The 14,055-nt window shown below is 42.7% G+C and overlaps 1 protein-coding gene across 1 annotated transcript; it reads right to left on the bottom strand.

Moving 5' to 3' along the window:
- Nucleotides 1-4,111: 4,111 nt before the first annotated feature.
- On the bottom strand, nucleotides 4,112-7,016 carry LOC123456517 (ubiquitin-60S ribosomal protein L40-like). Its single transcript, XM_045139856.1, has 4 exons — nucleotides 6,980-7,016; nucleotides 4,657-4,758; nucleotides 4,460-4,568; nucleotides 4,112-4,199 (listed from the first exon to the last, which is right to left on the bottom strand). Exons 1-4 carry the CDS (start codon nucleotides 7,014-7,016, stop codon nucleotides 4,112-4,114), a joined length of 336 nt encoding a protein of 111 aa, XP_044995791.1.
- Nucleotides 7,017-14,055: the final 7,039 nt, after the last annotated feature.

The raw sequence follows: 14,055 nt of genomic DNA, 5'->3' as shown, positions 1-14,055 counted from the left end.
TCATTACAAAGCTTTGATACAGCAAAGGACACTGTGAATAAAGAGGCAACCTACAGAATAGGAGAAAATCTTCACCAGCTATACATCTGACAGAGGATTAATATCCAGGATATACAAAGAACTCAAAAAACTAAATATTAAGAAATCAAACAACTCAATTAAAAATGGGTTATGGAACTAAATAAAGTGTTATCAAAAGAAGAAATACAGATGGCAAATAACTAAAAAAAGTGTTCTACATCCCTAGTCATAGGGAAAGGCAAATTAAAACTACTTTGAGAGTCTACCTCACTCCTGTCAGATGGCTATTATCCTGAAATCAAATGACAATAAATGCTGATGAGGATGTGGAAAAAGAGAAACCCTTTTACACTGTTGGTGGGAATGTAATCTAGTGTAGCCATTGTGGAAATCAGTGTGGAGGTTCCTGAGACAACTAAAAATAAATCTACCATATGACCCAGGTATACCACTCCTAGGCATATATCCTAAGGACTTGTCTCACTACCTTAGAGATACTTGCTCAACCATGTTTATTGCCACTCTATTCACAATAGCTAGGAAATGAAACCAGCCTAGATGTCCCTGAACCAATGAGTGGATAACGAAGATATGGCACATTGACACAATGGAGTTCTACTCAGTGGTAAAGAAAAATGAAATCATGAAATTTGTAGGGAAATAGGTGGATCTGGAAAGGATTATACTTAGTGAGGTAACCCAGGCTCAGAAAGCCAAGTGCCACATGTTCTCTCTCATATGTGGATCCTAGCTACAGATGATTATACTTCTATGTGAGTAGGAATAAAACTCAGTAGCAGAGGCCAGTAAGCTAGAAAGGGGGTTATAAAGGAGGGAGAAGAGGGAAGGACTTAAGGGGATGATGTAAGTAGAAGAACAGATTACTGGGGATGGAAAAACCTAAATGAGGTCAGGAGAAGAGAGTGAGTAAAGGAAGGGTGGGAGGAAGTTTAATCAAAATCTAAGAGGGTATGAATAAGTTATATGGACAACTACATTTTTGGACAATGGTGCATCCAGAAGACAAAGATTGTTACTAGAAAAATTTCGGTGCCGTGGATGAGACACTTTCTAGTCAGTTGTTGGCCAAGGAGGTCCCTGATGCCTCCAAACATTACAGACCATTGCTGAGGTCCTTGGTTTCCCACCAGGAATAGATGGTAAGATCCTATTGCCGAAGGCTCCACATGCTTGGGCTGCAAAGTCAGTGAGAAATCTTTCTGGAGCTGAGCTGAAAACTTCCTCCCTGTAGACCAGCTGACAGAAAGCTGGAAAAAGCTATGCTGCATGCAGCTCCATGGGAGAGAGAGAAGTCACCAGTGGAGATAAACAACAGTGGACACTGTAAGCCTTAAGATGGGCCAGCCAGGCTAAATGAGCCAATAGGTGCCATAGTGCCATGTCTGTTTTGGAGAGAATCAACTGCCTTCTAATTTGATTGGAGGCCTGCACCATGGGAAGGAATACATCCCTGATACTGAAAACCTATGACTGGGGAAGTTATTAGCCCTGGGGGTGTAGTGCCTGCTGGTGTCTGGATAAATGCACATATTATGCTCACCAAATTGCCTAGTAAGCACTTTTCTAAATGTTCATACCCATATATTAATGCTCCTCTCACTTTTGGTTAGAGAAGCCTTTCTTTTCAGATGCTTGGTGACCTCTGTGATAGCTCAAAAGGCACCACAGTGCTGAGAAGTGACAGAGGAGTGCTCAGCACTTAGATATTTCTATCACACCTTCTAATGCTCAGGGTACATTGCAGAAGAGAATGTAAGAGCCAGAGGAAGGATAGGGCTCCTTATAATGCCCTCTTCCAGACACAAAATGGCCTGGATATCCATGATCTCATAGTTCCTGGCACTACCTACACAAGACAAGTATAATAGGAGGAAAAGATGATGATATCAAAATAAAAGAAAGAGGGGATATGATGGAGAGTGGAGTTGTGAAGGGGAAAGTGAGGGGGGAGGGAATTATCATTGATTTTGTCTGTAATTAGGGAAGCTGTCAATAATAGACATAATAATAAATTGGATACACATGTCAACTTCTCTTTACAAGTGACTTTTTCAATTCAAGCAGTTTCTCAATCAGCACTATTTACATATTGAGCGTAATGATTCTTTTGTTTGTTTGCTTGTTTAAGACAAGGTCTCACTATGTTGTCTAAGTTGACTTTGATCTTGCTATGTGGCCTACGCTGCTCTTGAATTTGTAATCCTCTTGCCTCATCTTCCCAAGGGCTAGGATCATAGGCATGAGTCACCATGCTTGACTTGTGTTTTTTGTTTTATTTTTTGGTCAATGTGCCTTATTTTGCAAATTCTTTAATTTATTTTTGCCCTTTTACAATCAACTTAAGGCAATATTCCGTTGTGAATTACTTGAGGTAGGAGTTATACCTGAGAGATACTTGGACAGGGACAAAAGTAACCTAGGCTAGTTCATTTGGCAAATAGTTACTGAGCTAGCTATAGTCTAGTATGTGTGTTTGTGAATATGGAGGATATAGGCCTTTGAGAAATAAAACCAGTTATGTAAGGTAATTTAAAATGGTGAAGGAGGGCTGGAGAGATGGCTTAGCGGTTAAGCGCTTGCCTGTGAAGCCTAAGGACCCCGGTTCGAGGCTCGGTTCCCCAGGTCCCACGTTAGCCAGATGCACAAGGGGGCGCACGCGTCTGGAGTTCGGTTGCAGTGGCTGGTAGCCCTGGCGTGCCCATTGTCTGTCTGTCTCTCTCTCTCTCTCTCTGCCTCCTTCTCTGTCTGTTGCTCTCAAATAAATAAATAAAAAAATAAACAAAAAAAAATGGTGAAGGATATCAGAATGAGCCACCTCCAAATATGCTACATTTGCATAAGCGTTATTTTCAAAGTTATATTGAGAGCAATGAAGAAGCAGCAGATACAAAATGAACTCTCTTCCTTTGTCCATCTGCCTACCAGCAGGGAATAAACGTCCATTTGTGAAGTTTTTTTTCTCTTGACTCAAGAAGGTAAGTTTTGCACAAGGACACTATGTAGACTTGAATCCCTAACAAACCTCACTAAACATTTATATCTACCACTCATTTCCTCATTTATTTATATCTCCCACAATTTACTCCTCCAAATTTCCCTTCTTCTTCTCAGTCACTTTTTGAGAGGGAGAGAGAGAGAGAGAGAAGAGGTAGAGAATTGGCACGCCAGTGCCGCAGCCACTGAAATCAAACTATAGACGTTTGTGCCACCCAGTGGGCATGTGCAACCTTGTATTTGCCTCACTTGTGTGTCTGGCTAACATGGGATCTGGAGAGTAGAACATGGGTCCTTAGGCTTTGCAGGCAAGCGCCTTAACCACTAAGCTATCTCTCCAGCTTTGCTCAGTCACTTTTAATTCGCTACAGTTTTGCTGAATGCTGTAGAAGTCCATTGGGTTTAACAGTCATTTGGGGGCTTTCCTTCATTTTCTCTCTAGTTCCTCCCTCCATGCATATAAAATTAAAAGCATCATTAAAATGTGTATGCTTTTGTTGTAGTTACCTTCCCATTGCTAGGACAAACACCTGGCCAAAAACAGCTTTTGAGAGGCAAGGATTTATGTAAGGCTTATAGTTTCCAGGGGAAGTTTCATTATGGTGGAGGAAGCTGCCTCACTTCATCATACATCCATAGCAGATGGAGAAAGAACAGCCATAGCTCAAGCTGGCTCAGAACACACTTTACAGCTAAATGCTCCACCTGCTGAGAGCTGAGTATGAAACTTAATCACAAATACCTGAGGCTATTTGCATTCAAAACCACCAGTTTTTTTTCTCCTATTAGTATATTTTGCACTTAAAAATATTTTTATTACTTTATTTGTAAGCAGAGAGAGGAGAGAAAAAGAGTTAGTGCATTAGATCCTCTTGGTACTGCAAAGGAACTCCAGATGTATGTACCACTTTGTGCATCTGGCTTTACGTGGGCACTGAGGAATTGAACTGGTGCCATCAGGCTTTGCAAGCAAGCACCTTTAACTGCTTAGCCATCTCTCCAAACTTCTTTTTATCATTTCTTTCCTGCTGCAGTTAACATGAGGGGACTTTATTAGGGCCCCAAAGCCATGGCTTCACTTGACATTCTTCTTGGGGCAAAGGTGGTTAGTGTGGCCACACTTCCCATGGCAGTTAGCGGCACTGGGGTATAAGAAAGCGCAATACTTGCAACAGGTATTTTTTTAAATTTAATTTATTTATTTATGTGAGAGCAACAGAGAGAAAAAGGCAGAAAGAGAGAGAGAGAGAGAGAGAGAGAGAGAGAGAGAGAGAATGGGCGCTAGGGCTTCCAGCCACTGCAAACAAACTCCAGACGCGTGCGCCCCCTTGTGCATCTGGCTAACGTGGGTCCTGGGGAATCGAGCCTCGAACCAGGGTCCTTAGGCTTCACGGGCAAGCGCTTAACCGCTAAGCCATCTCTCCAGCTGCAACAGGTAATCTTGTTGCAGTTGTACTTCTGGGCAAGCTGGTGCAGGGAGAGGTCAATGATGCCACCATGCAGGCACAACACTAGGTACAGGGTGGACTCTTTCTGGATGTTGTAGTTGGAGAGAGTGTGGCCATTCTCCAGTTGTTTGCCAGATGAATATCAGCCGCTGTCGATCGGGTGGGATGTTTTCCTTGTCTTGGATCTTGGCCTTGTCATTCTCAATGGTGTCACTGGGTTCAACCCCCAGAGTGATGGTCTTGCATACCAGGGTCTTCAAAAAGATTTCTTGGGCTGGAGAAATGGCTTAGTGGTTAAGCGCTTGCCTGTGAAGCCTAAGGACCCTGGTTCGAGGCTCGGTTCCCCAGGACCCACGTTAGCCAGATGCACAAGGGGATGCACGCGTCTGGAGTTCATTTGCAGTGGCTGGAAGCCCTGGCGCGCCCATTCTCTCTCTCTCTCTCTCTCTCTCTCTCTCTCTCTCTCTCTCTCTCTCTCTCTCTCCCCCCCCCCACTACCGTCTTTCTCTCTCTGTCTGTCGCTCTCAAATAAATAAACAAACAAAAAATTAAAAAAAAAAAAAAGGTTTCTTGCCTGTCAGGGTCTTCACAAAGATTTGCATCTTGGCATCCACTTGGCCACTTCATTGAAGAGAAAGAGGGCTCTTTTGTTATTTTTTAACTCTTAGGTCCCAACTGCTGAATGAAGATAGAGGAAACACTCATTGCTCCTCTACAGGGGCGATAACTATTAGGAGAAAAATAAAAGTACCTGAGTGTTGTGGCACATGCCTATTATCTCAGCACTCAGGAAACTAAGGCAAGAAACTCTTGAGTTTGAGGCCAGTTTGGACTATAGGGTGAGTTTGAGGCCAGCTTGGGCTAAAAAGTGAGGCACTTTCACAAAAAGGAATTTTGGGGTGTCTTTGAAAGTGTCAGAGCCTTTCTGAGTTCATGGGTGGGGAACAGCTCAGGAGGTAGAGTGCTGGACACTCATGGTCATGCAAAATTTCCATTGAATTAGTGGCCTGTACGTCCTTGTCTTATGAATTTCAATGATGGAAACTCATAGGCCAGAGGGTAAAGTTTAGAAAGATGTTTATTATAGAGATAAAGCTTAAGAGGAAGAAAAAATACCGAGCTTCTGTGCAAGAGGGGGCAGAAGTGAGGTTCTTGGAAAATGGGAAAGCCCACCTAGAGATCCAGATTACAGTCTTTTTTTTTTTTGAAGTAGGGTCTCACTCTAGCTCAGGCTGACCTGGAATTCACTCTGCATTCTCAGGGTGGCCTCAAACTCACAGCGATCCTCCTACCTCTGCCCCCCCAAGTGCTGGGATTAAAGGCGTGTGCCACCACACCCAGCCAGATTACAGTCTTTTAAGGTAGTGTTCTGGATGGGGGCAGGACTGGTCGGTTCAGTCACGATACCAGTTGTCTGGGTTCTAAGGAGAAAATAATTGCTTTAGATTCCTTTCTCTTCTAGTAAAAGAAGAGGTAAGATAAGGTTTTAGAAGAAAGAGATAAGGGGGAGAAAATCCAGATTCTTTTAATTTGTGGGGTTCTGCCACCTCTAAACTGCCTTAGATTGTAGAAGGTACCTTTAGATATGTTGTTACAGAGGATTCCCTGAGGACATTGTTATAGTCTCAAGTTGACATTTCTGTGGCCAGCTGAGAGAATTGTTTTTCCAAATTATAATTCTTCAGGCTAGAACTCTCCATGCCTCTGAGCTATAATTCATCATCTTGGATGGCAGCACTCCCTCATATCTACTAGTTTTCTGCTTCTAGTGCCATAAGCACAATTATCTCTCTGAACATGACAGTTCAGCCTTATTTGCCTGTCTGCTTACATGATCCATTTCAACTCATTCAGTTGTTGTTTCCTCAATAAACACTTTTTTAAAAAAAAAAATTCATTTTTATTTATTTGAGAGTGACAGAGACAGAAAGAGGCAGATAGAGAGAGAGAATGGGCGCGCCAGGGCTTCCAGCCTCTGCAAACGAACTCCAGACGCGTGCACCCCCTTGTGCATCTGGCTAACGTGGGACCTGGGGAACCGAACCTCGATCCGGGGTCCTTAGGCTTCACAGGCAAGCACTTAACCACTAACCCATCTCTCTAGCCCTCAATAAACACTTTTAATTCCTGTATTCATAGGCCCCTCTCCAGCCTTCTTCTAAGTTGATTCTTCCAGACCATACCAATATGCTCTGAAGATTTCTTTTTATACAAATATGAGCCCTGACATCCTACAGTGAAAGAGTGTCTAACAACTCTGCCCCATTCTCAGACAAGTTAGAGATATGATCATGCCATCCATCACCTCAACTCACAAGGCTCCCCCTTGTCTCAGTTCCAAAAAGTATCTCTCTGTTCTTATATATATATAAGCAAAGATCCTGAATATTAAAGTCTCAGAGCTCCTTATCCATCCCTCTCTATCCCTTACCACTTAGCTAAAACTAATCAGGTGATTTAGCCTACCTGGCTCCTTCCCTGAGCATTAGCCACACCTCCACAAGGCTCTCCTTCTACTGGGCAAGTTGCCATGCCCCAAGAGAATGGGCATAAAATCCTCAGATGCCATTCTCTTTCTGTTTTCTGGCCCTCTTTCTTGAAGTAAGGTGTGTGTGTGCTCTGTTCTCCATTTCTGACTATCTCTGGCTGTATCTCTCTCACTGTTTCTGCCTCTCCCTATACACCCACACACTGTTGCAAACACTATTGCTTCTACCCTGGCAGTGACACAATCCACTGTCAATTTTCCCAGTTCCTTTTCTCTTTCCCTTTTCCTAAAAGCCCCTCTGAGCTGCTAATAATAAATAAACTGGTCTCAGTCCACTAATTTGAACCCTGGCCTCTGATAGAGATGACATCTGAGTTAACATCTACCTATAACATTTAAGGACACAAGCCATACCATGACCTCAAGAAATAAGTTCCAGACAGAAGAAGCAGCAAACTAAAACATTCCTGTTTTAATTATCGCTCTGGCCAGAGTGGGTTGAGTAGAATGGAGCAGGGATGAAATTGAACAAAATGAGGTCGGAACAATGGGGGTGGGGAGCAATCAACCAAAACAAAGTATTGTGAAAATGACATAAGGAAATATCATGTGAAACTTTTGCCCTGGGGAACCATGAACCCACTTCTACTCACCCCAGATAGGGCACAGACAACAGATCAACAGATCAAAGCACAACTGCAACAAAACCAGTGTTGGTGAACTAATGAGTTTACTGGGTTCCTTACAGAGCAGGGTGAGGGGTTGTTTACAGGAGCACAGATGACTCAAAGGCAGCTGCATGGGGGAAAATCTCACCCCAGCAGAGGTGATGACTCACAGAAGCTGTATTTCTCAAGCTCAGTGCACAACTTGCAGAAAGTTCTTCTGGTTGGAAAGTTTCCTCCCCAAGCAGTTGTTTACCTTTCACATAACTTTAGGGAGTGGCTTTCAACCTTTTTATTTATTTATTTGCAAGGAGGGGGGAGAATGGGTTCATTAGGGTCTCCAGCCACTGCAAACAAACTCCAGATGCACACAGCACTTTGTGCATCTGGCTTTATGTCAGTACGGGGGAATTGGGCATGGGTTGTTAGGCTTTGCAGGCAAGTACCTTAACCACTGAGCAATCTCTCCAGCCCCTCAACACTTTGAGCTTTAGCTTTCCCAAACTTCTTGACATCTTGAGTCTCCTAATTCTCCCTCGTCCCCCAACAAGGAAATGCTTCAATTTGGAGGAATTTTCTACATAAGAGGAAACTGTTACTTTGTAAGTTAATTCAAAATTAAAAAGAGCTGTATGCGGTGGCTCATGCCTTTAATCCCAGCATTTGGGAGGCTGAGGTAGGAGGATTTCCGTGAGTTCAAGGCCACTCTAAAGCTACATAATGAATTTCAGGTCACCCTGGGCTAGAATGAGGCCCTATCTCAGCCCTCCCCCAAAAAATTAAAATTAAAAGAAAAGAAATGCTAGTATGGGACAGACTGTGTGGGATCTTGAGGGCCTATGATTCTCAAACTGGAGAAAGCAAGAGATTCACCTGCAGGGTGCATTCAAACATGGGTTTTGGGGATCCATTCCTTGACTTTCAGATTCTAGAGGTCTGAGATATGTCAGAGAAGACATTTTTATTTGTGCGCATGTGAGTTCATGTATGTTTATTGGCACATGTGTGGCATGGCATGTATGTGGGAGTCAGATGACAACCTCAGGGTGCTGGTGTTTGAGTCAGGGTATCTCTTGTTGTTTTGCCACGGAGTAGGCCAAACTCGTGGCCCCTGCAAGCTTTGGAATTCTCCCGACTCCAACTCCCATTGTTGTGGGTGCATTGGGATGGCAGATGTATGTGTTACTTTGCATATGATTTTTTATGTGGAGAAAGTCAAGGGTTTCCTGTTATATAGCAAAAACTTAAAAGGTTTCAAGCTCCTTCCCTAAGGTTATATAAAGGGCAATTGACTGCTGGGGAAGAGACTTTCTGGCCAGCTGAGCTGCCTGCAAGCTGTGTAGTATGCTCCAGAGATATAAGCTGGGAGGAAGAAGTATAACTATGGGCTATATTACCTCAAATCCCACCTCTAGCAACATACCTCCTCCAGCAAGGCCTTATCTCCCACAGGCCTAACAGTATTCCCAGATTGTCCCCTGCCACATGAGCCTATGGGAGACATTTCATTCAAATCACCATATAAAGTCTGTACCAGGCACAAGGCTACTCTGAGACAACTTCTATCATCTGAGAAACTTTCATTTGGGTAATAAGACAAGCTCTGTTCGCTATACATTTTGTCGTCCTCCTCTTCCTACAATATAATTCTAGTTTTTAAAACTTATTTATGAGCAGAGAGCCAGAGAATGAGAGAATGTGGCATCCAGTGTCTCTTGTTGCTGCAAATGAACTCCAGATGCATGTGCCACTTTGTGTATTGGACTTTACATAGGTACTGGTGAATCAAACCTGGGCTGACAGCCTTCATTAGCAAGTATGTTTAATTGCTGAGCCATCTTTCCAGCCCCTTATAATTTATTTCTAACATCTCTCAGGTATTGGTCCGATGTTTGGTTGCTATAATAAAATACTCAATCTTGGGTAATGTATAAAGAAAAGAGATGTATTTAGTTCGTACTTGTTGAGATATAAGAACATGATGTTGGCGTATGCTGAATTCTTGTTAGGCTATGTGGCAGATGGCATGTCAACGGTGAGAGTGTGTGTTAGAAAGATCACATGATGAAACAGGAAGCCAAAGAATGATCTGAGACAGCAGAACTTGCTTTATAATAAGTAATTCATTCTCACAGGAAAAGGTCCAGGTCCATGACATCTACATTAACGTCTGTAAATCAGTAGAGCCTGTCAGCCCACCAAGAGTCCAGAAGCTCCCACTGAGGGCTTACACCCCTTCTCTCGTTACCATGGTGACTGCTAAGTGCAAAGATGACTGAGCATGTATCAGTAGAATAGGGAGTTCTCAATTCTTAGACACATTTGGGGATAAAGCTGCGCTGGTTTACAAAAAGCAGGCAGCAAAGCCATTTGCAATTGGTGAGTTTTTCTGAGCTCATCTTCTGGCTCCAACCACAGTCTGGGGGAAGCCCTCCTTTCCAGTCTCAATGCCATCTGCTATAATGTGAAATATTCAAAGGGGCTTTTACCAGAAGCCAAAATAATGATGCCACCCGATTTGAACTTTCAGTATCTTAGACTGTGAACTAAGTAAACTATTTTAAATAAATTATTCAGATTCAGGTTACTTGGTGACAGCAGCAGATATGGGCTAATACAATTTGTGTGGTTATAAAGTTTCTTTGTTTACTCGTTAGAGAAGAGACTACAAATAGAAAAGGAAGCAAGTAGAGGCCATCATATTGAGATTTATTTGCAAGTAGAGAAAGAGAGAGAAAGAGAAATGGAGTATGGGTGTGCCAAGGTCTCTTACAAATGAACTCCAGATGCATGTGCCACTTTGTGCATCTGACTTTCTATGGAGACCAGGGAACAGAACGCAGGCCAGCAGGCTTTCCAAGAAAGCCCCTTTAACCACCAAGCAATCTCCCCAGTCCTTGTTAAGATTGTGAAAGAAAGATTCTGGCACAGGTGCAACTGAAAGTTGCTCAGATAGATTTCTTTGGGGAGAAAGGTTTATGGGAAGAAGTTAGTGCTGCAGTTTTCTTCACAAAACCCTCAATCAAAAGTAGCACATGGAAGGAAATTTGTTTATTTTGGCTTATAGACTCAAGGGGAAGCTCCATGATGGCAAGGGAAAGAATGGCATGAGCAGAGTGTGGACATAACCTCTGCCACAGCAGGTGGAACACCACAGCATAAGAGTGAGCAGAACACTGGCAAGAGGTAGCTCGCTATGATACCCTTGAACCTGCCCCCAGCAACATACCTCCTCCACTAAGCCTCCACCACTAAAATTGCCATCAGCTGGGGACCATGCATTCAGAACACATAAATAGAGGATAACTAATTAAAATCACCACAGTTAGTATGCCATGCAAGAACATAGTGCAGTTCCAAAGCCAGAGAAAGGCTTTGATTCTGAGTGGGAGAAAGGGTTCCACCTCTTCTTACAAGTTTTCTGGGAAAGGGAAAAGTTCTATGGCCTGAAACCCAGAGTATGTTCTAAGAAAACTGGAGGTTCTGAATAGGAGTAAAGTCGGAGCCAGGGAGGCACCAGACAGGCCTCAAGACCATAACCCAAGTGGGCTTGGGTTCCTTGGCAATAAGAGTGGCTCAAGGCAGCTACAACACCCCTAATATGGTCTTACTTTACTGCTTGGCCTTGGGTCATTGGATTTGTGTGTGTGTGTGGGGGGGGGTGTTTAGGGTATGTTGGGTTTGCTTTATGCTGTGTTTGCAGCAGTAGCTGTGAATAGCTTGTAAACCTCCAGATTGGCATGGCTAGCAGAACCTTTGACATGACAATATTATTGTAATAGAGGGAAAGAGACATGTTGTACTGTAGCTATTTGTGGTGGTTTGATTCAGGTGTTCCCTCATAAACATAGGTGTTCCCAAAGTCTAATACAGCATCTGACATAAATCTTTTTTTTTTTTTTTTGGTTTGTTTTTCGAGGTAGGGTCTCACTCTAGCTCAGGCTGACCTGGAATTCACTGTGTAGTCTTAGGGTGGCCTTGAACTCATGGTAATCCTCCTACCTGTGCCTCCTGGGTGCTGGGATTAAAGGCGTGCACCACCACACCTGGCTATTTCTTAATATTTGTTGGAAAAAATTCCACAAATAAATGTTGGCTTTAGAATCAGACAATCTGAGTTCTTAACCTATTTTCTTACTTATTGAATTAAATCATTGATTTCACTGAGTCTCAGTTTCATACCAAATATCATAAGTATAAACTGTCAGCAGTGAAGGGGACAGTGGCACCCTCACTCTGAGCAGCCTGAGGACTGCCCTTAGTCTTTTTGGAAACTTGGCTTAGACAAATTCAAGATTTGTAGCTTTGATATAGAAAAGAATTTTAGGCCTAGTCAGTATGAAGTAGAGTTGGGGATTTATTATAGGTATTTTAACATAGACTTTAAGCATATGGGTTAAAAGAAAGAAGGGACTGAGGAATAAAGGATATATCATTTTATTTGGAAGTGATTGAGAGGTTTGGGAATGATAGAGGTGGCATGGTGGCACCGCATTTTGGGTGCACTAAATAAGACTGAATTCTTCACTTCAAAATGCTTACTTCAGAGAAGCTGATAAGGATATAGCTCAGTTGACAGTCTGCTTGCCTAGCATGCATGAAATTCTGGGTTTAATCTGCATGACCACATAACTATAATCCAAACATAGCACTTGGGAAGTGGAGGCAGGAGGGTCAAGAAGTTCAAAGTCATATAGACTGGTCATATAGATTAATGCTTCTCTCACTTTTGTCAGAGAAGCTTCCCTTTGCATTGTCAATCACAACCGGGCATATCAAAAGCCCACTGAAGTACTAAGAATAGATGACTGTTGAATGCTCAGTGCTAAATGAGAAAAGTCTATTATACTCTCAAGGCTAAGAGCCAGAGGATGAGGAAAAGTGGTCTGGAATGTTGCATTCTGGACATGAAGTGGCCATTGCATCTATGACCCTACAGCAACTGTCACTACCTGCACAATATTGGACCCATCAACAGTCAACCACAGATGGTAGATGAGGACAAAAATAGGACATCGAAATAGAAGAGGAATTATTGGAAAGAAGAAGGACCCTGGTAGAAAGAGGTGGGGGAGAACAAGAGACATTAATGGAAGGGGTATGATCAAAATACATTAAATATGTATGAAAATTACCACTAAAATGGTTTTTACTTATTTATTTGATTTTAACTTTTTGTTGACAACCTCTCTACATATACATAATATATCATATCATCATCCACTCTCACTACCCTCCCCTTTCCCCCTCTAACTCTCCCCCAACTGAATCTCTTCTTCCTTCCTTTTTGTTTTCAAGGTAGGGTCTCATTTTAGCCCAGGCTGACCTGGAATTCACTATGGAATCAGCCTCCTGAATGCTGGGATTAAAGGCATGCACCACCATGCCCAGCCTTCCTTCCTTTTAATATATTTTATTTATTTATTTGAGAGAGAGAGAGAGAGAATGGGTGCACCAGGGCCTTTAGCCACTGCAAACAAACTCCAGAAGCATGTGCCACCTTGTGCACCTGGCTTACGTGGGTCCTGGGGAATCAAACTGGGTCCTTTTTGGCTTTGTATGCAAGCACCTTAACCACTAAGCTATCGCTCTAGCCACTTTCTTCCTTACAACTAGTCTCTTCTTCACCTCAGTGTCATCATTTTTTCCTTCCTATTATGCAGGTCTTGTGTAGGTACCATCAGCCACTGTGAGGCCATGAATACCACCAGCACTTTACGTCCAGAAGACAGTATTGCAAATCACCTCTTTCCTTCCTTTGGCCCTCATATTCCCTCCGCCACCTCTTCCACAATGGTTCTTGAGCCTTGGAGAGTGTGATAGAGATGTCTCACTTAGTGCTGAGCACACCACCATCACCTCTTCTCAGTGTCTTGGTGAGTTTTGAGTCACTCCAGGGGCCAACACCATCAGAAAAGAGAAGTTTCTCTAACCAAAAGTGAGAGTAGCATTTAATATATGGGCATAAACATAAGTATTTGGAGGGCAGTTTGGTGGTCATACAGTATACCCAGTTATCCCGACAATAGTAGTAGTTTCTGCCCAAGGCTTATGATCTCCCTAGCCATAGAATTATATCATTTCTATTTCAGCAACCTTCACAGCAAAAGTTACTTGTACTGGAATATTTGCATGTCAGTTAAGAGGCTCCTTTCCTTTCTCATATCTCCTGTCTCTGACTATCCATGAGTTTTTTTTTTTTTTCATTTTGTTTTTTTGAGGTAGGGTATCACTCTATCCCAGGTTGATGTGGAATTCACTATGTAGTCTCAGAGTGGCCTTGAACTCATAGCAATCCACCTACATCTGCCTACTGAGTGCTGGGATTAAAGGCGTGCATCCACCTCAAAAACTAAACATGGTTTTAAGTGATCTTATATGTGAGCTAGAAAGATGAGAATTTAGTTTCATCATTGTC

This window comes from Jaculus jaculus, chromosome X (genome assembly GCF_020740685.1).
Source record: "Jaculus jaculus isolate mJacJac1 chromosome X, mJacJac1.mat.Y.cur, whole genome shotgun sequence".
NCBI classification, from domain to species: domain Eukaryota; kingdom Metazoa; phylum Chordata; class Mammalia; order Rodentia; family Dipodidae; genus Jaculus; species Jaculus jaculus.
This window is presented reverse-complemented; position numbering and strand designations above follow the sequence as displayed.

Excerpts from the sequence above, each read along its gene's own strand:
- LOC123456517 (XM_045139856.1), bottom strand. The coding sequence starts at position 7,016 with ATGGCAACTTGCCCAGTAGAAGGAGAGCCTTGTGGAG. Across the intron at positions 4,759-6,979 it reads AGAAGGAGAGCCTTGTGGAG|CCCAAGAAATCTTTTTGAAG; the intron begins GTGTGGCTAATG and ends CCATTTCTCCAG. Across the intron at positions 4,200-4,459 it reads AAGATTACCTGTTGCAGCTG|TTGCGCTTTCTTATACCCCA; the intron begins GAGAGATGGCTT and ends CTGTTGCAAGTA.